The sequence below is a fragment of the Pseudorasbora parva genome, chromosome 14 (assembly GCF_024679245.1).
Source record: "Pseudorasbora parva isolate DD20220531a chromosome 14, ASM2467924v1, whole genome shotgun sequence".
NCBI classification, from domain to species: domain Eukaryota; kingdom Metazoa; phylum Chordata; class Actinopteri; order Cypriniformes; family Gobionidae; genus Pseudorasbora; species Pseudorasbora parva.
In genome coordinates, this window is record NC_090185.1 from 14,043,621 (window position 1) to 14,069,507 (window position 25,887).

Here is a 25,887-nt window from a genome sequence, read left to right on the forward strand (position 1 = left end):
ATTGCAATGAACCAACAATACCACAAATAAGGGATTCTCCAGCATTAGACAGCGTGCTAGCGTGCAGGTTTGTTCAGTTAGACACATACACATAATCAATATGATCTGTAACAATGCAATTCTATTACATATATAAAAACATTTTTACTCACATGTGTGTGTTGCTCCATTCATGTCCAAACCCAGTCTCCTGTTTACAAATGAATTTGTGATCAGAAATGATGGGACAAACACATAATGTCTTTAAAATAAAAAAAATAAAGTTAAAAATAGTTCATTCATGCATTCATATTATTCGAATCCAAAGGAAGTTTATGCGGCATGTTTATTGCTTAAAAAAGTAGATCCGGTTTACTTCTATGTAGGCCTGTCATGTCAGTGGCATGAGTCTGTGGGCGGGGCTACAGAATCAGGCGTTGTTCTTCTGTTGAGGCGATGTTTCACCACACAATGACGCCAAGGGTTGGCATATTCTGAGATTGAGCATTTGCTGGGACTAGTGTCAATAAAAGCTTTTCTTTGACTAACAAGGATGTTTTCAGCTCTGAAACTTGCAGGATATTCTTATATTATCATGACCTTTTATATTTCAAAAGCTTAAGGGAAAGTTGATTTCTCAATTTATGATCCCTATAAAACACTCAAACTAAAACAGCCCATTTGTAATTATTGCATTTGATAAACATTCTAACTGCACTGATTATTTTGATTCAGTTTAAGTCATAATTAAATAATAGTTGATAAATCGCCTCATGCATTGATGACAGAATAAAAAGGTAGTTTGCCTACATATCTGTTTCCTGTTTATCATATCTTTTTATGTATTTAGGTCTAGTGTGGTCTAGTCATATTGTATGTCTCAGCCTATTATTCAGTAATTAAATAATTTTAAACAAAATGTTATGTTTATGTTTTATAGACTTTCAGACTGCAGTATCACAGAAGAAGGTTATAAAGCTCTGGCTTCAGCTCTGAGATCAAACCCTTCACACCTGATAGAGCTGGATCTCACAGGAAATGATCCTGGAGAATCAGGAGTGAAGGAGCTCATTGATTTACCAAAGGGTTGGCTGAATATGTTTTCTACACAAAGAAAGCTGAGGTGAGTTCAACTAAAATAATAAAATACAATAGTTTTAACTGGAAGAGTCGAAGTTAACCATAAAAAAAACATTTATAAAATCTTTAAAATGGTTAAAGGCCATTTAAAATTATTGTGAAAATAAATCATATGGAAAGTAATGTCAGTGTCCTTTTCTTGCATCCAGGTTTTTGGGTCCTGCTGCAGATGAAGCCTGTCAGTATCTGACTGGAATTGTGGGTAAAAACCCATTACTCCTGAGAGAGCTGAAACTGAGTGATCATAAACTAGGAGACACACGAGTGAATCAGATCGCTGCTCTACTGCAGGATAAACACTGCAAACTCAAAGCTATTCAGTAAGTGTTGTGTTCATTTACAATTGTACATTTAAAGTATCTTAAAGAAATTAGGTGGTCAAAGCAAACTTTTTTTTAGTAATCACGGAATGCTGAAATCAAGTACTTTGTGTGTTCATCATTTTAGGCTGCGTAATTGTGGTCTAACAGAAGAAAGCTGTTCAGCTCTCGCTACAGTCCTGAGATCAAACTCCAGTCTGAAAGAGCTTGACGTCAGCAAAAATAATCTGCAGGATTCAGGAGTGAAGAAACTCAAGAATGGATTAGAGAATACCAACTGTACACTGGAGAAACTCAGGTGAGTTTAATGAACCATTGTTTGATTTTAATAATATTATTGTCTCGTTCAAAGGTAAAACTACAGCCGCTTTCCAATTATAGATTTTTAACAGAAAATGTATTTGTTGATTTTAAGTGGTCAACCTATATATCAGCCAATATTTGGCATTTGTTTTAAATATTAGCAATATGTTTTTCTGTTTGGCCAATGTGTTGTAAGGGGGTCTTTTATTTTAATGGTGCTGAGAGCACTGGCTCTGAAACGACAGCGCCTGAGCGTGTGGAGCTCCTATTCTCCGTCTTCATTAGTTATGGTCTCTGTTTAACAGTTTTCAGGAAAATTTAGTTTAGGAGAGTTCAGCTTCACTGGAGATGCATGATCAACAAACTTTAAACCAGGGGTCGGCAAGTATATATATATATATATATATATATATATATATATATATATATATATATATATATATATATATATATATAAACAGAATATAGTCAGGAAAATTTAAGAAATAAATTGAAAACTACAACTAGAATTGCCTGGCATACTGTTATAGTGTCTTTTTAACTGGTAATGAGCTGTTACTCTGTTAAAAAAGCAATTTGCTAATGCTTAAACACATGTGGGAGATGCAAAATTGATTAAAATAACTCAAAACATAAAACAGGACTTGAATAAGCCCATTTATGGCATGTTTGAGTCAAATTGTGTTATTCATTGGCATCCTCATGTATTAAACTGCATTTGTTTAATTGTTTTCGTGCTGGAAGTACACGATTATTACGTCGCGTGCAGAGTGATAGCACTATTAAAGAGTCATTAATAAGGAAAGTTGACAGTGAAAAATAGGGCATACAAAGAATAATGGAAAGACAACTGAAAGACATCTTACCTGGTTTTGTGAATGTGGTGTGTCTTATCTGCAACAAAGCTGTGGCTGTTTGTAAAGAATATAATATCAGACGGCACCACGAGACGAAGCATTGCACCTTTTTTCCTGGTTGTCTTGCCAATATTTTTGATGAATTAAAAGGAAGCTGAATTTAGTTTGTTATTGTCCACGGTGCTGAGGCTGTGTGTTATAAGCAAACGTTTCAATGGGTCACTGTTCGTTTTATCATACCACAGATTTCATGACGGCTATCTTAGAGGTGTGTCTAGCGATCCATTCCACACTCTTTTGAATGTCTTTCAGAACTTTTCAAATTAAAAGCTTTCAATTCATCTCAAAATAAAACATTGCTGCAAAAACATTTACATACTTTATTTGAAGGCAAACCCCCTAAAGAAAAATTGATTGTGAGCAACTGTTGCTGGAATATCTTTGGTTTGCACAACGCACTCTAAACGGTGTTTGGACTTATGGGAATCTGACACTCTCACATTAAGGCTAAAGACGGCAACTTTTTTCATAAGCCACGACTAGTTTCTGTTGACTTAAGGGGAGTTTACCTGCACAGCTCTTACTAGCTCATCTCCATTACGCTATCATGACAGATATATTTCACAATCAGCTGCTAACAAAATCTGGCTGCGGGCACAGGCCAGATATTATCGCTGGCGGGTCAAATTTGGCCCGCGGGCCGCCAGTTGCCGACCACTGCTTTAAACCCTTAATTTAAACTATGCTGTGCTATATTCATTTGCCCACTGAGTCATACTAAACTCCCCTTAAGTCAACAAAATGTATTCCTGACATTTTCACTGTGCTGTGTTGTACTGTACATAAAACTTACGGAGTGTCTATTTACACCAAGTGCAAATAAGTGGCCAAAAAGTGGTACAAAAAATTAATATAAGTCTATATAAATTGTTATTGTTCCTAGTCATGAAACAGGTTTGTGTCGCCTGACTTTGGTATATATCTTTGGCACAGTTTGCAGTGCAGGCGGCAGTATTAATAATATTAAATGTTTTGTCTTAGAAATGCACATTTGACAGTGAGTTGACAGTAGTAGTAGCTTAAGTTAGGAGGATGCAGATGTAAATGTATTTTTTGTGCTATTCACACAACATAAAAAAACCCCCTCATAATTCAACATCTTCGGTGATGCAGTCATCCATGTAATAAGGTGGCATCTATGTAATAATTTAATTAAATATAATAATTTACTCTCTATTATTGCATCCTGTTAATGTACAACAATACTGAGGTGCACATAATATGTATCTGTCAAAATAAAGTATAATTAAGCATGTAATTACTATTTAAAGAACTGCTGCAAATATAACTGGTGTAAATAGAATAGATCACTATTTTCACTTAGTATAGAAACTACAACAATTTGCAATTTGTAAAATTCATTTATCGCTAGTGTAAATAGAATCTATTTGCTGTTTACACTTGGTGTATACAGCAACTATTGCTATTTGCAGTTAGTGTTAATAGCATTTATCGATATAGCCGCTGCCTAAAATAAATGTTTCCTTGTCTTTATTTGAAAAAATATTATTCCCAGTTTGCACAAACTTAGATTACTGAGTGCTCAGTTGGCCACCCTGCTCTTTAAGATATTGGCACCAGTCATTAAAAAAAAAAACCTCTCCTGAGATTTAATTAAAAACAATTTTTATTGATATTAATCATGCGCTATTATTTATTATTTTACATCTCTTTACTGCAGACTTTCAGACTGCAGTATCACAGAAGAAGGTTATAAAGCTCTGGCTTCAGCTCTGAGATCAAACCCTTCACACCTGATGGAGCTGGATCTCACAGGAAATGATCCTGGACAATCAGGAGTGAAGGAGCTCGATGATTTACTACAGGATCAGCGCTATTCACTGAAAACACTGAGGTGAGACGTGATAAAATAATATAAAATAAATGACATGCAGGTGAATTATTAACCAAAAATACTACAATGATGCAAATTGCTGCACAATTTGTTTTTGCATCAAAGTTAAATTGATTTTAAGATTAACTTTCTACTGATGTCCTGCCTCATCTGCCCTTTTGCAGGTTTTTGAGTTCTCCTGCAGATGAAGCCTGTCAGTATGTGACTGGAATTGTGGGTAAAAACCCGTTACTCCTGAGAAAGCTGAATCTGAGTGATCGTAAACTAGGAGACACACAAGTGAATCAGATCGCTGCTCTACTGCAGGATAAACACTGTAAACTCAACACACTCCAGTGAGTATTTCAAATGGTTTATTACTTTACATGAAAAATATGTTTATCTGTTAACTCGAAGACTATTATTGTTGTTCATAAAAGAAGGTTTTGAGAGGAATTGAAGAATATTTTCTATCTCTGTTTTCTTTCTCTTCAGGCTGAATAATAACAGTATTACAGCAGTAGGTTGTGCTGCTCTGACTTCAGCGTTATATTCAAACCCTTCAAACCTGATAGAGCTGGATCTGAGTGAGAATAAACTAGGAAACACAGGAATGGAGAAGATCTGTCCTCTGTTGGAAAATACATGGTGCAGATCGGAGAAACTGAAGTGTGTATTTTCTTTATTTGCATCTATGTGTGTTAGATTTAAATTAGATGTATACATAAATTACTATTTGATTTGAATAACTGTCATGAAAAATGATACATCACTCAACATATTCTTTGAATTGTTTCCCAGTTTGTCTTTAATATTGTTCTAAATACTGTAACTGTTTGTGAATTTGTATAAAAAATGCAAAATATGGGTAAATAGCATGTTATGGTTATACAGACCCTTTTTTTGTAAATTCTAATATATTGGTGATTTTTAATTGTTGTACAGTATTTCAATGTTGGGATGACTTTCACAGTATATACACATTTTAGCTTAGAAAATTAAATAATTTATTGAGTTAATTATTTGTAAAGCACAGTATTTGTATGTATTTTTCAAATAATTACTAACAGATTAATTGTTTTCCAAAATAAACAAATAAATTGCAGCCATATTTTTTAATTGTAAACTTTGAATGAACATAAAGCAGTCAGTCAGATGAACACAGTACACAGTCATTCTAAGAATCAATAAAAAGAAATATCAAGTACTTTGTGTTTGTAAATTCTCTCTCTCATGTTCATCATTTTAGGCTGCGTAATTGTGGTCTAACAGAGAAAAGCTGTTCAGCTCTCGCTACAGTCCTGAGATCAAACTCCAGTCTGAAAGAGCTTGACATCAGCAACAATAATCTGCAGGATTCAGGAGTGAAGAAACTCAAGAATGGATTAGAGAATACCAACTGTACACTGGAGAAATTTAGGTAAAGGTTTAAATGAATGTTTATTAGATTTTAGTTATTTGAGTGATTAGTTATATTTCTTTAACTTTACTGTATATTTACATATAACAGGAGAGAGAGAGAGATGCTGCTCTTATTCTACTAATTATGTTTTTTTCTTAGAGTTATTGCTTATGTTAAATGTATGTCTATAGAAGTATGTTGCACAGAGCCAATTTTGGTGGCTATACATTTAAATTTGAGTTTAGTTTGAGAAAACTGTGTAGTTCTTTTAAACTCACTAAAGTGAGATGTTTAATGATGGTGTAATGGACTTCCACTGGTGGTAAGTTGAAGTGAACCCAGTTTATTTACAAGGTCATAACAGAATTCAATGATGACATTGACTTGAACAGACGTGACTAGAAACATGAACAGACTTACCCTAAACCATGACAGACACTCACCAACAGTGGTTTACAGGACACATGCCCTGCATCCCAATTCGCCTACTTATACTACGACCTAAAATTATGTACGCGTTTTGTGAAGAAAAAGTACATACTTTTGAGTGTTTAGCAGAAACGTATGCAAGCTTCGGGACATACTACTTTGTCATCTTTAACAGACTTTGTCGCTTAGCTAAGTGCATCTCGTCACCGTTTAATTGCCCTGTCAATCATCGTGAGATTCGTCACAGTTCAAATCCTCATCATTCAGACTAATCTGCTATATCGTATGGGAGAGAAATGTAGCTGCACGTTGATCTGCCATGTGTGGGTCTTTAATGCAGAGACTCTCCTCATGTGTTTGCAGTTTAAATATTATGACGCATTAAAAAGTTAATGCCCAAACGTGTCATTACAAAAGTTCACAATGCTGCTGCAGGTGAAATATTATGTGGACAACACTGAATAAATATATTTTCATCAGGTTAAATACTGATAATTGATCACTCAAACATTTATCTAAACCTCTTTAATAACCGTCGGACTCGCACATCTGTCATGTTTGTAGTTTTTTAACACTTTTATCTGCGTTTGTAGTTCTCGCAATGGGTTGTGGGCAATATCAGCTGTTAAGAGTGTGCTTCGATCTGGACTTCAAATTCTGACCATAAATAGTTGACCATCCGGGTATCTTTGGAATATTCTTTTCAGCATGATTTGGGACACACTAATTCTTATTTCGAATACTATTTAGTATGGATTGTATGCAAATTGGTAGCCTGACATGCCAGACCCACATCAAGATGTTTGGTCTGGAAACTCACCATAGACGGGGCTCAATCTGAGGGGTGGGATAAACGGTTGTCTTTCAAACTCCCTCTGCACCAGTAGGATAGCGCTACACCAACCAGAGCAATGAAGGTGAAGCAGAGCTCGCTGACTAATTAAACATTCGCCGTATCCAGTCGGCTAAACTGCGAACACATCTTCCCTTTTTAAGAATGACTTCAGTGCCGTGTGCCGTTCTTTGTTCTTTTCTCAGAGAAAAGCTTAACTCCAAGTCTTCCAGAGTCACGGTCAAAGCTGATTCGAAAGACCACCGCCGTTCGCCAGTTTCTGTGTTAACTAGATGCACACAAACGCAACTCGGCCGTCGTCATTACGGCCCCGCCCGCCAACTCTATACTAGGGATGGCTGACGCGAACCTGTCGTTTCAACGCTGTGTCGAGATCCCGAAGCGCAGATGTTTCGAAACACTGCTCCGAGCTGTGATTCGACTCACCCATGTCACGTGACTACCGCTAAACGAAGCGCTGAAGTGTTTCATCAGGTGCGCTTGTCGACACTGCTTTGATTAAAAGGGGCGGGAACAAACCACACAGTCACACATCTGAATGAGCCTCATAACCCACAGTTTAAAAGTGAAGTTAATCCATCTTCACCTCATGGGTTTTGTGAGAGGAGAGAGATTGTGATAAAGCCTAAGTGAGATATATTGTGCATAGTAACACATTCATATAGGCTAACTTAGAATTATAAAATATATAGAATTATATAGATATATAGAAGATATATCCTAGATATATATCCATAGGTAATATATTTCTATTTTATTAGTTTATTTAATAGACCAAGTATATTCATGAACATTGTTGTAGGCTATAAAAATTCACAATGTAAATATGCCAGAATTAGTAAAAATAACTATTTTTCGTCTGCAGTCCCTGCAGATAACATAAAAATAACAAAGACAGCCAACAATCATTCAACATCATTCACATTCACCTAAAAAATAAAATAAAAAATACACAAATGGCAAGACATTGTTCATTCACCTCTATACTACATTTAGATTTACAGTGTAAGTGTACATACTATTGATAAATGTATGACAGTTAAATATGAGTACACCTCTGGTTTCAAGAAGCCACTGTTTTAAGAGAGTTTTAAAGATGTTGAATGTAGGACATTCTCTTATTGAAAGGGGCCCGTGTACCACCTCCACTGTCAAGTCTTTGAAAAAAGCCATGCAGTGGAGGGGGAGCAAGATTATGTAGCCTAATATTTTGTATACTAAACAAGTGTACTTAAAACGTTTGCAATTATCAACGCTTAAAAATGTATGCCTCTCTAAAATATTGCAATGATGAAATGACAATGCTTTTTTATCAAAAATCTCGTACTACATCTGGTGTGGGAGCATTTCCATTTGGAAACACTACATAAAGTGAGATGTGTGTATTGTATATTGACCCAGAATGCATGATCCATTAACTTAATTTTCAGTAATTTTTCATCATTTGTGTGTAGGCTACTTGATTATAAAATTATTAAAAAAAATAGTTTTTAATAATTTTTTCAAAGGCTGGAAATTATATGTAAAAAAAAAAAATCAATCAAGTCCTTCAACAGCAGAGCAATTCATATTTTTTTTAATAAAAATGTTATGTAACAAATAACACATTGTGGCTTTATTTCTTTTAATAATCTTAATTTTTCATGACAAAAAAAACTAAATTTATTTACAATGAGGAGGCTACAGGTTACAAAACCAAGCAGTTGTCAGACCGATGTTAAAAACGTTTTTTACATAGTAGATCACTTTCAGAGCAATACACGCAAGTGTCCACTAGATGGCGTCGTGGAGGCGGGTGTCGGGTGTTGTTTCGAAGCTTCGGCACATTTGCTTCAACTGTTTCAGTGCTTCACGAAGCCTCGGTCTGCCCATCACTACTCTATAAATGATGTGACTGGGCCGTCCAGATTTTGAGGAACACAGCTCAGAATGGTATTGAGAGTTTCTAGACGACACTTGCGGGCAGATTAAATTTGCTGCCGCTAGGGTACATCTAGATTTCTAGGCTAGCGAATTGGGACGCAGGGATGGCAAACATGAGGGCTTAAATACACAAAGACTAATGACTAAACAAGACACACCTGTGAACAATCAGTACAATAAACCAATGACAGAACTGAACTGAGAACACAAGACTAAATCAACCAATGATAGCATGACTCAAGAGACAAGCGAATCACATGACAATGGAGCACATGACAGGATCACATGACAAACAGGAACACATGACAAAACCAGAAAACACGACAGAAAAGGAAAACGAGATAAGAACATGAAACATGAACATGAAACAGAACCAACACACCGTGACAGATGGTGACCTCTGCTTTGTGTAATTGGCTGTTCACTGCAGATTTAACACCTTCAGATACACATTACAAAGTTATTAATAAACTCTGGATCAAGCATTATGAAATGCTTAATCCATTTTAAATGGAGTTAGGCTCTATTTGGTTTTGATTTTGAAATCTAAACTTATTTTTTATCAAAGTTTTGTGCAACAGGCATCTTTATGTATGTGTGTACCAGAGATGATTGTAAATTAAAATTTAAATTTGAACTAACACACATAAATGTAGTAATGCAAATATAGTAATATGGTTTTATTGTAATTGGACATCACTATAATGAGATTTACAATTAAAGTAACTTCATTTTAACCCATTAGAGCCAACACTGTTTTTACTGCAGTCCAAAGAGGAAAAGTGTATTTATAATACACTTGTGTTGATATTGTGTAATCAATGTATTATTTCATCTGTATTATGTAATTATTTTTATGTAGTCTGTCAGACTGCAATATCAGTGAAGAAGGTTATAAAGCTCTGGCTTCAGCTCTGAGATCAAACCCTTCACACCTGATAGAGCTGGATCTCACAGGAAATGATCCTGGACAATCTGGAGTAAAGGAGCTCACTGATTTACTACAGGATCAGAACTGTCAACTGAAGACACTGAGGTGAGATGTGATGAAATACAATATAAATGATTTGCAGGTGAATTATGTTTAGAAATATTATTTTAGTGAGTGTTGTTGCTGTTGCTGTATTTAAAAATATTTAAAAAAACATTTACATTACATCAGAGGGCCCTCTCATACACCCGCGCAATGCAACATCAGGCATGACACTAGTGTTTTTGCTAGCTTAAGCCCGACGCAGTTATCAACGCTTTAACCTTGGGTATGAGCAGATCCCTTTTCTCACTAGAGAAGCATTCAGTTTTTCTGCTTGCAAATTCTGCCATGTAAATAGCGAGTCCACCATTGTCTTTTAAAGGGAATGGAAAATGAGAATCTGATTGGTTTATTGCATGTTACTGCCAAAACACACACACACTACTCATTAAGAGAATAGGTACAACCCTTTTAGACTATGCTGCAGGCATGCCAAACATTTTCCCCATCGTTAAAGAAGCAAAAGAGGATTCAGACACGCCCTAAGTGCAATTGCACCATAGGCTTTAGAGTATGTGCTCAGATCGTTAAAATAAGGTCCACAAATGGAAGGAATTTAATGGAATCCTGCTTCATCTTCCCTTCTTCAGGTTTTTGAGTCCTGCTGCAGATGAAGCCTGCCAGTATGTGAGAGGAATTGTGGGTAAAAACCCGTTACTCATGAGAGAGCTGAATCTGAGTGATCATAAACTAGGAGACACAGGAGTGAATCAGATCTCTGCTCTACTGAAGGATAAACACTGTAAACTCAACACACTCCAGTGAGTATTTCATATTGTTCTATAATTTCATATGTAAAATATCTTTAACATATAACATTATCATGCATATTTCCTATACTTTATTTTGGATTAATACTGCCATTGTTTATTAAAGAAGGTTTGGAGATATATTGAAGAATGTTTCCTGTCTCTGTTTTCTTTCTGTTCAGGATGAATAATAACAGTATTACAGCAGAAGGTTGTGCTGCTCTGACTTCAGCATTTAATTCAAACCCTTCAAACCTGATAGAGCTGGATCTGAGTGAGAATAAACTAGGAGACTCAGGAATGGAGAAGATCTGTCATATGTTGGAAAATACACAATGCAGATTGGAAAAACTGAAGTGCGTATTTTAAAATAAAAAAAAATGTGTATGATAATATATATTTGAAAATGAATAAGCTTATGAATAAGCAATGGAAATAGCTTAACTGAAAAATATATACCATGGAGGATGAAATTTCAAGTTTCAAAACTTGCATCTCTATGTTATGTATAGTATTATATCCTGTAACGTTGTTACATGTTGTTTAAGGTAGTTTTTCAGACATCATTTATAACGCCTAGTGCTAGGATGATAATCTTTGTTCTAACAAAGAATAAACAGCTACACTTTTTTTACATAGACTTTCAGACTGCAGTATCAGAGAAGAAGGTTATAAAGCTCTGGCTTCAGCTCTGAGATCAAACCCTTCACACCTGATAGAGGTGGATCTCACAGGAAATGATCCTGGACAATCAGGAGTGAAGGAGCTCGATGATTTACTACAGGATGGACATTATAAACTGAAAAACATCAGGTGATTTAAAACCTTCAAAATCTTGTTTTGATCTTGTAACCCTATCCCCAAAGCTAATCATAACCACGTTTTAAAAGAAATAAAAAATAACATCATGATGTCACAGTCACTGAATCCAGCGCAAAGGAAGGTTGTCAGGATCTAGATGCAGCAGCTTATTAAACTAATTAAACAAAGTTTACAAAACACAGAAACATATCTGGAACAGGAACAGAACAACCAGAGAACATGTGGATAAATACATACCAGAAAACCAGGACTCAAATATACACCAAACATCAGAGTAACTAACAAGATTAATAAACAAGACACGTGAACTAAGGACTCCAATCAAATCTGTAACCAAGGAGACAAACAGGGAGAGAACAGAGGAGAACTGAACTAATGAACAGACTGGAAAGCTGACATAGAAACAGAGACATGAACAGAGCAGATAAAAAGATAAAAAAACGTGACAGTCAGTACTCTGTTTTTATGTTAAAATGGGTTTAGGATACAAAGCATTAAAAAACATTATTATTATGAATTATTAAATCAAAAATAAATGTTAAAATACAGTGACAATGAATGAATAAATAACTTGGTGTGTATGCTTTTAATATGTTAACAATGTAGTGTGTAATATATAAACTGAATTAACTAATAGTTTGCTAATTATTTGCAAGTACTTACTAAAACATTTATTGTATGTGTTTAACTCTGCTAATCTGAAAAGTGATTCAATGTTTTATGTAAATTCTTTAATAGATTTTTATAGAGAAAAAAAAAACTACTGCAACCTTTTATGAATGTTAGTTTGTGGTTATAAATTTAAAACCTAAAAAGAATGTTGCTAAAAAAAATTTATTGGTTCCCTAGATATAATATATATATAATCTTGCACTAATACAAAAACCTTTCACACTGTAGAAATGTTCTGTTTTGCTGAGCCTGTAAGAAGGATGGAAGCATAAGAAAGTGTACAGCCATAAAATAAATTCTCTTCTGCTTCCTGTAGGTTTTTGAAAAGTCCTGCTGCACAGGAAGCGTGTGAATATCTCTCTAAAGTTCTGGATATAAGTCCATTATTACTGACAGAACTGGATCTGAGTAAAGTTAAACTAGGAGATCTGGATGGACAGAAGCTCTCTGCTCTTTTGATGGACTCTCATAGCAAACTAGAGAAAATCAAGTGAGTGAACATGAGTTTATACATTAGTGGCCAGATTTAGTACCAGCTTGTGTTGTTGGCAAACACTTTTGTCAACTTCTGTCAGGATTTACTAAATACATTTTGGATATGCATTTGTAGGAGTTTCCCTTTTAGCTGCCAAATCTATGGGATGATAATATTTAAATTAATCACGCAAGGTGATTTACTAAGCTTTGGGCTGTGTTCTTTCATTTGTGTGACGTCAGTAGATCAAGTGCAGATCCTTCTACTCCCATCAAAAAAAATTTTTTTTATTGCGTTCTCACGCTAATTTACCCTGTTTAGATAATCTAGCCCTATAACTTCTGTTTACTCAAAACAAAAGACTATCAGTCACATTTTTACCGATAAGACAATCTGTTGATCTGATGCTTGTTGAACATATGCTGAATAATAAATCATGCTAATTTTGTGATCAGGCTAAATAATTGTGAGCTGACAGAGAAAAGCTGTTCAGTTCTAGCTACTGTTCTCTCCTCCAAAACCATCCTAAACGAGATGAACCTGAACAACATCCGTCTGCTGGACTCAGGAGTCAAACAGATCTGTGAGGGACTGAAGAAATCTAGGCTGGAGATACTGAAGTGAGTACATTTCACCATCAGCTACACTTAACACCACAGCAATCACTGGAATATGACACATTATAGGCTAAAGTTACTAATATATCTCTTAATTTTTTATATTCATATTTATATAATATTTAAATTTATTCTTATTATTTTCAGGCTCAGTGAGTGTGATTTAACAGAAGTAAGCTGTTCAGCTCTTGCTTCAGTTCTCAGTTCAGACTCCAGCTGTCTAAAGGAGCTGGACCTGAGCAATAATAATCTGCAGGATTCAGGTGTGAAGCTGCTCTCTGATGGGCTGAAAGAGGACTGTAGACTAGAGAGACTCAGGTGAGTTGTTGTGTAGCATATCAAAGGTCTCTGTGCTTTTTGTTTGTCTCTATATTTAGCCAACTGTTGTTCATTTTAGGGCTGGGCAATATGGCTGAAAACTGTATCACAATATAAGTGTTTCATATCGGTCAATATTGATAATTATTGATACATTTTAATGACCCATTTAAAATAAAGACCAGGGGAAAAATATATTACATTTAAACATTTTTATTTTAAACTTAATCTTCCTCTGATTATAATCCCCCTCAGTTATAAAGGCAGAAATTTCAACGAAACCACGGAAAACACTCTAAACTGTAAACACAAGTCTAAAATCACAATGAACACTTAATTATCTCTTAACATTAAAGTGCATTGCACCTCCGTTATTTCTTTGTACTATTTAGGTGCTTTAAGACACTGATGTTGAGTAACCTACCTCTCCATGGGTGAAACTAAAAGCGCCCTCTATACCCTCAAATAGAGCACTATCTGAGTATTAAGTATTTGAAGGGACAGTCATTTGTTGTGGTGTCCAAAATTATAGTGGACGTTACCGAGTGCACTTATTGGGCCTCTTTCATGAAACACGAGCAGAATTAATGTGTAAATAGTTCGTAAAGTGGCTCTGATGTAAATTTTCGGATTCACAAAAGTGTTTGTATTTATAAAATGTTAGTTGGTATCGAAAGAAATGTACACCTGCTCCCTACCACATGTAAATGGTGCGTAAAATATTTGAAGGGTCTGTGTTCTAATTTAGACAAACTGATGACATTGCATTTTGATGCACTATGTAGGCCTACCATAGTAATATTTCAAGAGTTAATTTGCCCTATCTTTTTTTTAAAATGTATTACTGTTTAACGTTGGGTAATAGTTGGGCTCGTCAAGTTTTACCAGGCCCTACAATCACAGTGGAGGAGGGGCGAGACAAAAACTACACCGACCTATCATCCCATTTGTACACCGACTTAACAACAATAATGTATATTATTGATACTGCTTTTTACTGGATTTTTATATTCAGTAAAAAATTTCTAAAATGTGATACAAGTAACACATCACTGCCATGGATATTCTGTATCATAGCAACCAAAGTATCTCAGCTGGAAAAACGCTGCCCTTATAAAGCGCTCTCAAGCGCCACCAGCTGGCCATTTTCAGAAGAGCACCAGGCATGTTTTAGCTGGCTAAAAAAATGCTTTGGTGGACACACTGTTAGGGGTTAACAGTTTTATCGAACACATTTTTTTATTGATATCGATTACTATGTCTATTGCAATACATATCATTTTTGTTTTATTGGCCAGCATTAGTTCAGCTGATATTGTTCCAGAAATTTGTGCAGTAACTGATTAATCAGCTGAATTTTATATTTTAAATCTTGTTCTAGACTTTCAGACTGCTGTATCACTGAAGAAGGTTATAAAGCTCTGGCTTCAGCTCTGAGATCAAACCCTTCACACCTGATAGAGCTGGATCTCACAGGAAATGATCCTGGACAATCAGGAGTGAAGGAGCTCGATGATTTACTACAGGATCAAAACTGTCAACTGAAGACACTAAGGTAAGACGTGATGAAATAATACACAATAAATGATATGCAAAACATTATATATATTTATTAATTCATTGATAGAAAATAAACCATTTCACACACTGAAGCACATGCTATTTTTTGTTTTATCTTTTTTATTTGAGAATTTAATTGAATCCTGCATCATCTTTCTTTCTGCAGGTTTTTGAGTCCTGCTGCAGATGAAGCCTGTCAGTATGTGAGAGGAATTGTGGGTAAAAACCCGTTATTCCTAAAGGAGCTTAATCTGAGTGGACCTAAACTAGGAGACACACGAGTGAATCAGATCTCTGCTCTACTGAATGATAAACACTGTAAACTCAACGCACTCATGTGAGTATTTCAAATGATTAACTACATGTAAAACCTTAAAAATATATTAGAAATAAATAGAAAATTATAATATTTTCAGTAACTGGCTTGGATTAAAGGATTGCCGTAATTCCGCAAATAAAGACCAGGGCCTTTATTTACCTGAACTGCCGATGGGAACAGACTTTTATTAGGGGCAGGCCTGGATTTCTAATTCCATCTGTTTGAAAAATAATTGCTTTAAATAAACCATTTTAAAGTAATAGCGAATAACAGTGTTGCAGTGGACAGATATCATTGACTTTTTTTAAGAAACATTTGCAAAGTACATTACAAAGTAATTTTGGTCAGAATCACTGTAGCCTAATCGGTAACCACCATTCAGTCAGTTTGAAAAATGTAAAATGTTTATTCCACACTTATTTTTAAATGTTTTATATAGTTTGCATGTAGGGTTATTTTTGCCTACTTTGCCTAATTACTCAGTGCTTTCTATATTGGTTGTATGTGAGGGAAAAAGAGTCCTTCCATTAAGAAGAGTTGTGTACTTTTTTAAAGGGGGGGTGAAACACTCAGTTTCAGTCAATCTCAGGTCAATCTTAAGTACCTATAGAGTAGTATTGCATCCTTCATATCTCCGAAAAGTCTTTAGTTTTATTATATTTATAAAAGAAATATAGGCTGTACCGAGTCTTTCCGGAAAAAAAACGAGCGCCTGGAGGCGTATCGTGTGGGCGGAGCTAAAGAATGACGAATGCGCGCAAAGCAGTGACGTCCTCAATCGTGGAGAAGCCCATGGCTATGGAGCTCAGCTAATAGATTTATGATCCAGAATCATTCGGAGGCTGAAATAAATTGAACAGGAGAAACAGCAACAGCAGGACGTCTCTGTGGTATGGACTGTATTTAGTGGCCTGTCAACATTTGTGTATCTTTACTCGCAGTTTATGAGGACATGATTCGGTTTATGGACTATTGTATGCGACTAAACATTAGCAGTAGCAAGCAAAACGGTTTTGCACGTCAGACTAGTCTAACGTTATACATAGAACAACAATGGAGTAACCGTTAGCGCATTTGAATGACGAAGCACGCGATCGTGACGTTTACTGATGTTTACTCACGTGACAATAGCCAACAGCACAGACATTTGAAGCAGTTTTACTCACCGGCTGCTTCCAAAGCAGGACCGAACCTTTATCGCTGGGACCGCTCCGTCAAAAACACACTTCTTTGGTATGATTTGGTAAAGTCCTGACAGCAGTGAACGGTGGAGATCCACTTTTGCGACGCGACTGAAGCGATGTTGTGAAGCTTCCTGTCATTTCTGCATTCAAATCGGTTCAAATGCAGCGCTGCCTTCCCGGAATGCTGTGCTGAAGCGTTGAAGTCGCTTGACGTCACCCATAGGAATAAAGTGGAGACCGGCGCCTGGATCGACTGGATCTGCACCTGAGAGAGTGTTTATGGGCATGCGTTTGTTCTCTCGCTCTAGTCACACGCGCGCGCGCACCCTTCCGGGAGAAGAGCCTGTACGGCCCATATAAGGACCTTCCGCTCTATTAACGTCAAGCCGAGCCATACTCGGAAAAAAACTCTCGGAAACTTGTGAGAAACCGGAATGAGCATTTTTGACACAGAAATACTCCATCAAACGTCCAACATTATTTTTTGAAACTTTGGCTATGTTTAGGATGGGAATCCAAGTCTTTAACAGTGTAAAAAGCTCAGTATGCATGAAACAGCATTTCACCCCCCCCCCCCCCCCAGGCACTTTTTAATTTAATATATTTAGATCTATAATTTCATAATTTTTCTAACACAATTAATGACTCAGCGCTTTCTATAGCCTTTCGTTGCACAAGGGGAAAAAAAGCTTTCTTCCACTTCAGAAGAGTTGTGCACTTTTTAGCACTTTTTATTTTAATATATTTCTTTACATAAATATTATTTTCTACTTAACTAGAATTTCGTTATTTTTCTAATACAATTAATGACTCCGCGCTTTCTATATACCGTTGCACGTGAGGGATAAAGCTTCCTTCCACTTAAGAAGAGTTGTGCACTTTTGAGCACTTTTTATTTGAATAGCCTATGTCGCTTTACATCATTATTTTATACTTAAAAACTATAATTTCATAATTTTTTTGGCCCAACTAATTACTCATACATGTGTCCAATTAGTTGGACACACTTTTCGCACTTTTGGATCTGACCATTTTAGTTTATTTTATTTTTTTATTATCTTTACAACTGTTTTAACTATCCTTGTTTTTAATTTTTAATTTATACACATGTTTTTTCCCCCTCATGCATATGTTACCACTCTTTTAATTAATTTCTATGTAAAGCACTTTGAAATGCTGTTTGGTATGAAATGTGCTATAAAAATAAACTTGCCTTGCCTTGCCTAATTTACTCACCCCCATCTCATCCAAGATGTTCATGTTTCTTTCTTCAGTCAAAAAGAAATTCCTTTTTTATCTTTCTTTTTTTTGAGGAAAACATTCCAGGATTTTTTTCCGCATAATGGACTTCAATTGTAACCAGAGGGTTGAAGGACAAAGTCATTGCAGTTTCTAAGGGCTTTGAAGGGTTTCAGATGCTCTGCACGATCCCAGCCGAGAAAAAGGGTCTTGTCTAGCGAAACGATCAGCCTTTTTTTTTTTAAAGGTATGTACTTTTTAGCCTAAATTGCTGCTCTGTGGCGTGCCAGTTATTACCTAATCATGTCGGAAAGGTCACACTAGTCATAGGCAGAAGTACTGCCCCGTTACAAAGCGCACATTCAAAGACTAATACAAAAATCCTTTAGCAAAAAAAGGTAAAACAACGTTGGCGGACAATTTTTAAAGTTGAAGATGGAGTGTTTTTTGGTAAAGGGCATTTGTATTACTCTTCGCACAGTCTTTGGGGCAGTGCTTCTGCCTATGTGACCTTTCTGATGTGATTACACAATCCTTGTCATTCTGCAGAGCAGCACAAGATGAGCAATTTAGGCTAGAAATTATATAGTTTTTTTTTATATGACCAGTCGTTTTGCTTTGGCTGAGATCGTGCAGAGCCTCGGAAGTCCTTTTGAAACTGCATTGATTTGGACCTTCAACTCATTGGTTGCCTTTGAAGTCTATTATGTGCAGAGAAATCCTAGAATGTTTCCCTAAAAATGTTTTATTTCTTTTTGACAAAAGAAAGAAAGACAAACATCTTGGATGAGATGGGGTTGAGTAAAATATCAGGGTTTTTTTCATATTTAAATTAACTAATCCTTTAAGACTGCCATTGTTCCTTAAAGAAGTTTTGAGATATTTTGAAGAATGCCCCTGTCTTTGTTTTCTTTCTCTTCAGGCTGAATAATAACAGTATTACAGCAGAAGGTTGTGCTGCTCTGACTTCAGCATTCAATTCAAACCCTTCAAACCTGACAGAGCTAGATCTGAGTGAGAATAAACTAGGAGACTCGGGAATGGAGAAGATCTGTCATCTGTTAAAAAATACACAATGCAGATTGAAGAAACTGAAGTGTGTATTTTTTTTATTAATGTACATTTCTGATTATTCAGTTACTAACATTTGTTTATATTATTATTATTATTAGTAGTAGTAGTAGTAGTAGTAGTAGTAGTAGTAATATTCTGCCTAACATATCTCTTTGTATTTGACTGAAGAAAGTAAAATTTAAAAACAACATGAGAGTGAATAAATAATAGTGGAGTTTCATTTTGGGTAAACTTCATTTTTTAATAAGAGTAGGTTATCGAGGTTATTTAATTTTAATAAGACATTGGTTATTGCATAAATTGTATTTATGCCTATGCAAGCCACAGTATATGGCAATAATTTCCATGTCTGTCAGTCACGTTCAACCTTATGTTGATACTGACAAATGGGGTCTCACTTGGGAACCCTTAAAGAGTAGTAAAAAATGGCCAATAGAATTGGTGAGTGAGGTTCACATGTTGCGCCACTTCCCTAGACTTACCGGTATATAAGCTGGCCGGCAGCACTCTTAAGATTTTTGCTTTGGAGCTGAGTGGTTGCGTGCATTAGTGACTCTTTCCAGTCACCTGTGAAGAAGAGCATTCTCAGAAAGAGCTTGCAGCAGAGGAGCTGGTGAAAGGGCGCATTCAGCTGTGATTTACCTTTTAAAAAAAGCATATTGCACAGTTAAGTATAACAATTCCGCCCTGGGCACTTCTGAACAAGAGAGCAAATTTCCCTGAAAAAGGCTAGGTGGCACACATCTTTTTAAAGATGCCTTATCATCCATGTGTTTCTGGTTGTGGTTGTTTCCTGTCCTCATCTGACAGCTATGATGGCTGTCTTACATGTCTGAGAACATTCACGATCATAGATGGTTCATGTTCTCATTGCGAGAGCATGAACATATAGATATTGCTGTTGCAACTCTCATTCTTCGTGAAGGCCAGAGCCCCCTCTACTGTTAGCCAGCCCACTGCCTCTGCACAAATCAGAGCCGTGAATCTTGGTAACACTCCGGTAGACTTGATTATTACAGTGGGAGCATTTCCACTAGTTCCCACAGACCTCCGGCTCCTCTAGCTTGTTGTGTGCTGTCAAACTGCTAAATGATTGTGTGAGTACTTCTAACATGTGAGAATCAGATATCAATAGCTGCATTGGAGAGTGTGCTATTGTCCTCTAAAGAGCAAGATAAAGCTGAGCTTCTGAACTGGATTCAGATTTGTTTACAGCTAATGACCTGAAGGATGTTTACATGTCGATTCTTTCTCGACACAGGCGGTTTCTTCGGTTTTGCCGATTCGGGGGGCTGGCGTACCAGTACAAGGTCCTCCCCTTTAGGCTGTCTTTGGGTAGTGGGCATTTGCATTTTAAACTTTTTGGCTGTCTGGCTCATTCTAGCTCACTCTCAAGATTTGTTGTGAACATAGTAACCTGGTGCTCAGGCACCTCAGCCACCTGGGACTTTGGGTCAACTGGGAGAAAAGCAAGCTCTCCCTTGTGCAGAGCATCGCTTTTCTCGGTATGGTGTTGGACTCTGTCAATATGATGGCACGAACAAGAGGGCAGAGTTGGTGCTGAACTGCCCAGATATGGTTTCACTGGTCATATGGCATCTGAAGCCATGGTAATGCCGCTCAGACCACTTTCAGCACTGGCTACCCAGCCGAGTCCAGAGATGGGCATGGTGCCACAGCACACTCAGTGTGACCATCACACTGATCTTTCACCAAACTTTCAGCCATTGGTCAGACCTTGCCTTTCTACAGGCCAGTGTGCCCCTTAAACAAGTGTACAGACACATTTTTGTTACAACAGATTCCTCCAGAATGGGCTGGGGTGCTGTATGCAACGGGCATACAGCCTCGGGCTCCTGGACAGTACCTTGAATGCAGTGACATATCAATTGCCTAGAGTTACTGGCAGTGCTACTTGCCCTTTTACATGCTGTTGTTGGCCATTGCTTCAAGTTGCAATTGCATGCACGTTTTGGCCATTGCAATTATGTTTTGGTCTGCATGGCAGTGGTAGACACTATCACTCAAGCCATAGGTCCCTGTACTAGACGAGCTTATGCTTGAAGTGGAGTCTGTTCACTAAGAGTGCTCTTCCTGGTGGGAAGACCCCTGGAAACACCGATCAGCTCTGTGCTTTCCTTCCTGCAACAGAGGTTGGAGCAGAGGCTGTCCCCCTCCACCTTGAAGGTTTATGTTGGCGCCAATGTGGCACATCACGTAGTGGTTGACTGTAGGTCACTGGGGAAGCACTAACTGCTCATCAGTTGAGCAGGCGCCAGGAGGTTAAATCCTTCCAGATCACACCTCATCCCTTCTGTAATCTCTCTGTGGTCCTCTCTGGACTGCATAGAACTCCCTTTGAGCCACTGGAGTCAGTTAAGCCTAAGATCCTGTCTGTAAAGACAGTGCTACTGACTGCCCTAACTTTAATCAAATTCGTGGGGAACCTACAGGCATTTTAGACCAGTAAATAATGACCTGAATTTGGGTTGGTCTTTTCTTACATGATCTTGAAACTCTGGCCCAGATATGTGACCAAAGTTGCCACAACTCCTTTTCAGTACCAAGTGGTGAACTCGCAAGAGTTACCCCCAGAGGAGGCAGACACAGCCCTTGCATCGCTGTGTCCCATTCGAGCCTTGCGAATCTAACTAGATTGAATGTATGAAACATTTCAGAAGCGCTGAACATCTTTTTGTCTGTTTTGGAGGACAGAGAAAGAGAAAAGGCTGCCTCCTAGCAGATGTACCAATCCAAAGCATGCCATGCCCCCTCAAAGTAAGGGCTCAATCCACTAGAAGTGCAGCCTCTTCCTGGGTGTTAACGTGTGGTGTCTCTCTAGTACACATCTGCAGAGCTGCTGGCTAGGTGACACAACACCTTTGAGCATTTCTACAATCTCCAGGTTGAGTCAGTTACGTCACTGTGTGTTGGATACAAGCAGGTAGTCCATTGGACTAGGTGTGCTTTGGCAGAAAGGGAAAGTTCAGCTTGCAGCTTGCCAGGATCTGAGTCTCCAACTCTCATAACACTGTTCAGTAGTTTGGGGTGCTTTTAATAGAGATCCTTTAAAAGCATTATGTCAGTATCTACATAATGTGGGCAAATATATTATTTATTTATTTTAATTCTGACATAATTTCACATATTTGTTTGTTTTAGTGGAAAACATGTAATGATTTGTCAGAAGCTATAAAGCTCAATGCTAATATGATAATATCGGTGTGCCCAAAAATAAACAACTGTTTTATATGTATTAGACTTTCAGACTGCAGTATCACAGAAGAAGGTTATAAAGCTCTGGCTTCAGCTCTGAGATCAAACCCTTCACACCTGATAGAGCTAGATCTCACAGGAAATGATCCTGGACAATCAGGAGTGAAGGAGCTTGAGGATTTACTACAGGATGAATGCTGTACATTAAAGACCATCAGGTAATTAAATCATTTTTAATTTGTTTGTCTTGTTTTGATCCATAGTTTATTAATCACATCTAGGGGTGTCCATGGTTAACCGATTAACTGATTAACCGTTAAAAATTGCGTAACTGAGTGAAACATTTTGCTCGGTTAAGTGGCGTCGATGACGTGCTTTGAATTTAGTTGTAATATATTTTTGCACCCCTAGAGACCGCCAGAGCGCTCCCAGACATTTGTAATATCCACAAGAAGTCATGAGCAGCTTTCTAAGCGGGCAATGAAGCGGGCAAAGTAAGCGTGGGAGCACTTTAAAAATGAGAGTGACGGGGCAAAATGCAAGTATTGCAATGCAGTGCTTACTGCATTTTTCAGGCTATAAGTCGCTCCGGAGTATGAGTCGCATCAGTCAAAAAATGGTTCATGAAGAGGAAACTAACATAAGTCGCACTGGACTAAAAGTCGCATTAGGGCAGAAGCAGAGCGGGAGCCGCGCACGCTGTGCATAACGGAGCAGAAGAAAGAAAGTTTGAAGTGAGAAACTTGTGAATGACTAGAGAAAAGCAGACGTTACTTTAACTGTAATGAAGAAAACATGAAGAAAACAAAAAAACTAATCACGGACTGAAAGCAAGATGGCCAGAGCTGAAGGGATGAGTCCACAGATGCTTGAACTCTCTGCCGGGAGAGGCTCAGCCACGTGAGTCAAACGCTGTGTGAATCATTCTCGGCTGCATATTTTACTACATGCCCTAATCATGCAGGCGCCCTCGCGGCCACTTGCATTGCTCGTGAACTGGAGCGCATCTCATCCTAATTTAAAGAAACTCAGCGTACGCCTCACAGACATGAAATATATCTTAAGAAAGCTTGAAATGTCTTTTAACAATTTAAAACGAAAAGAAATAGTCTACTCTCTGATTATGTAATCCATGATGTGCATTTCTCTCTATAGGCGCGTTCACTACGGAGATGGCGGTCGTCAAATTAATAAACTAAAAATAACCCTGACGCACACTATGGTTAACCGAGTATTAACTGCTAAGGGCCTCGGTTAACGGTTAATGAAAAACTTGAAAACATGCAGCCCTAATCACATCACATACAATATGGAACTAGAAAACTGGCACGATCATGTAATTGCTTGCATAAGCCATAAACTCAATGTGTTAATAGCTCAGCAGATATGTTTAATACCTTACCATACTTAAAGTGCCTCTATTATGCTATTTTAAAGTTTTCTAATTTAGTTTTGGAGGTCTCTAACAACAGGTTTACATGCATCAAATGTAAAAAAACCTCATGATATACATTTTTCTCATAATATACATTGCACATCACCACAATGTTCATTGATTATCAAACAACTCAATGGATGAATTAGTCTCTCTAAATTCCTCCTTTCTACGAGCCTACACTGCTCTGATCAGCCATATAGCCCAGTCTGCTGTGATCGATCTGCCACGTACAGCACGTATTTCAGAAGCTAAATGTCCATTACCATAACTGAAATCCAGCTCCGTCTGGAGGTTTCCTAAAGATCAGCGATTGTACACACTGTTAAGACAATAACAATGATGTCAATTTTACATCAATCCCAGCACGAGTCCAAATCAATGATGAAACATTGGAATAATTAGTTATTCAACCCGAACCTTGAGTAGAATGTTTCTCAGTGATTATTCTCAGTTTGAGATACATTGAGATGTTTCAACTGTAATTCTTAACCATCAGCATTAACAAGTGTACATCAACTAACGTCCATTACATGTGTGTGTGTGTGTTTCTTATTTATTGCAGTGCACATGCGGAAATTGTATCAATAACAGCACATACGTTAGCCGAGCACTAACATATGACGAATAACGAATGACTGATGTAACATTAAAGTTTGCAAAACAAATCATGCTCCATTTTTTATCTTTACTTAAAGTAGTAAGAATGGCAGACAATCTGCATTAATAGACACAGTTTTAGGTAATACTGCAGCCCACAGCTGATTTACAGTAGTAATTCAATAAGACGTTAACCTAAAAGTTAAAAGACGTTAAAAGCTAGCCGGTTAGCCAGACTCTTTGTAGAGAGCAGTGTCTTCTCAACATGATGCTATCCAGTATCCTCAGTAATCAGCTGTAGTGTTGAGGGGGTTCAAGTTTTTCCTAGTGTGTGTGCACGCAATAAGTGGACAGTCAATATGCTAATGTTTCGTCTTGACATCACAATGAAGCAGCTTGAGATTCGTTTAAAAAATACTTGTTTAATTGACTCAGAGTCGACTCATACTTTTGAGAGTCAATAACTTTATATACAGTGCACTTTCAGATTTAAAATTTTGGAGGATTTTTTCATTCACTTAGAACTGTTACAGCATGAAATGTAATTTAAAAAATACATTACTATGGGAACACGCTTAATGGGAATGATCTGTTTTCTTACCTCACCTCAGAATGGATAGGAGCAGCAAAAGGAATAAAATTATCTAATTTACAATTCTCTTCTGCTTCCTGTAGGTTTTTGGGAAGTCCTGCTGCACAAGAAGCGTGTGACTATCTCACTAAAGATATGGGTAGAAATCCATTATTACTGACAGAACTGGATCTGAGTGAAGTTAAATTAGGAGATCTGGATGGAGAGAAGCTCTCTGCTCTTTTGATGGACTCTCATTGCAAACTGGAGAAAATCAAGTGAGTCTGGTTTTTAATTAAAAACTGCTCTGTTTATTCATCATAAAAGACTGTCAGTTTGATCAGATGTGTAGTGAATAATAAATAATGCTAATTTTGTGTTTAGACTAAATAATTGTGAGCTGACAGAGAAAAGCTGTTCAGTTCTAGCTACTATTCTCTCCTCCAAAACCATCCTGAAAGAGATGGACCTGAACAACATCCGTCTGCTGGACTCAGGAGTCAAAGAGATCTGTAAGGGACTGAAGAATCCTGTGTGTGAGCTAAAGATACTGAAGTGAGTACATTTCACCATCAGAATATATGAACGAATATATGATATTCTAGTGGTGTTGAGTGTATACTCAACACCACTAGAATATCATATATTCATTCAGTCTGCTCACCTCCAGAAGTGGGGAAAAATGTAAGTATATTTTTTTACATTTTGTTTTTGTAGACAGTAGATTTCATATTCTGATTGTGCATAGTCACGTATTTGTATATTTTTCTTTTCCACACTTTGACTCGGTGCAGTAAAAAGTTGCGCTGAAAAATCCTCCCTCAAATCTCCGCTTCCCTCTCTCATTCCCGTCAATAGGGGGAGAGGATTTTTCTGGTGTGACTTTTTACTGCACCAAGTTGA

The 25,887-nt window shown here is 37.1% G+C and overlaps 2 protein-coding genes across 2 annotated transcripts in view; both read left to right on the forward strand.

Moving 5' to 3' along the window:
• The window catches only part of LOC137039737 (uncharacterized), a 284,691-nt gene that overhangs the window by 244,718 nt on the left and 14,086 nt on the right, over window positions 1-25,887 (forward strand). The window contains exons 22-30 of the mRNA XM_067415014.1: window positions 12,693-12,866; window positions 13,307-13,471; window positions 13,616-13,786; window positions 15,168-15,341; window positions 15,513-15,683; window positions 19,011-19,184; window positions 22,423-22,596; window positions 25,089-25,262; window positions 25,369-25,539. Coding sequence (XP_067271115.1) covers window positions 12,693-12,866; window positions 13,307-13,471; window positions 13,616-13,786; window positions 15,168-15,341; window positions 15,513-15,683; window positions 19,011-19,184; window positions 22,423-22,596; window positions 25,089-25,262; window positions 25,369-25,539 — 1,548 coding nt within the window. The remainder of the gene's footprint in view (window positions 1-12,692; window positions 12,867-13,306; window positions 13,472-13,615; window positions 13,787-15,167; window positions 15,342-15,512; window positions 15,684-19,010; window positions 19,185-22,422; window positions 22,597-25,088; window positions 25,263-25,368; window positions 25,540-25,887) is intronic.
• Window positions 1,529-11,699, forward strand: LOC137040734 (ribonuclease inhibitor-like). Its single transcript, XM_067416508.1, has 10 exons — window positions 1,529-1,541; window positions 1,590-1,737; window positions 4,341-4,514; window positions 4,679-4,849; window positions 4,989-5,162; window positions 5,743-5,913; window positions 9,963-10,136; window positions 10,724-10,894; window positions 11,065-11,238; window positions 11,522-11,699. Exons 1-10 carry the CDS (start codon window positions 1,529-1,531, stop codon window positions 11,697-11,699), a joined length of 1,548 nt encoding a protein of 515 aa, XP_067272609.1.

Excerpts from the sequence above, each read along its gene's own strand:
- LOC137040734 (XM_067416508.1), top strand. Across the intron at positions 1,738-4,340 it reads TGTACACTGGAGAAACTCAG|ACTTTCAGACTGCAGTATCA; the intron begins GTGAGTTTAATG and ends TCTTTACTGCAG. Across the intron at positions 5,914-9,962 it reads TGTACACTGGAGAAATTTAG|TCTGTCAGACTGCAATATCA; the intron begins GTAAAGGTTTAA and ends ATTTTTATGTAG.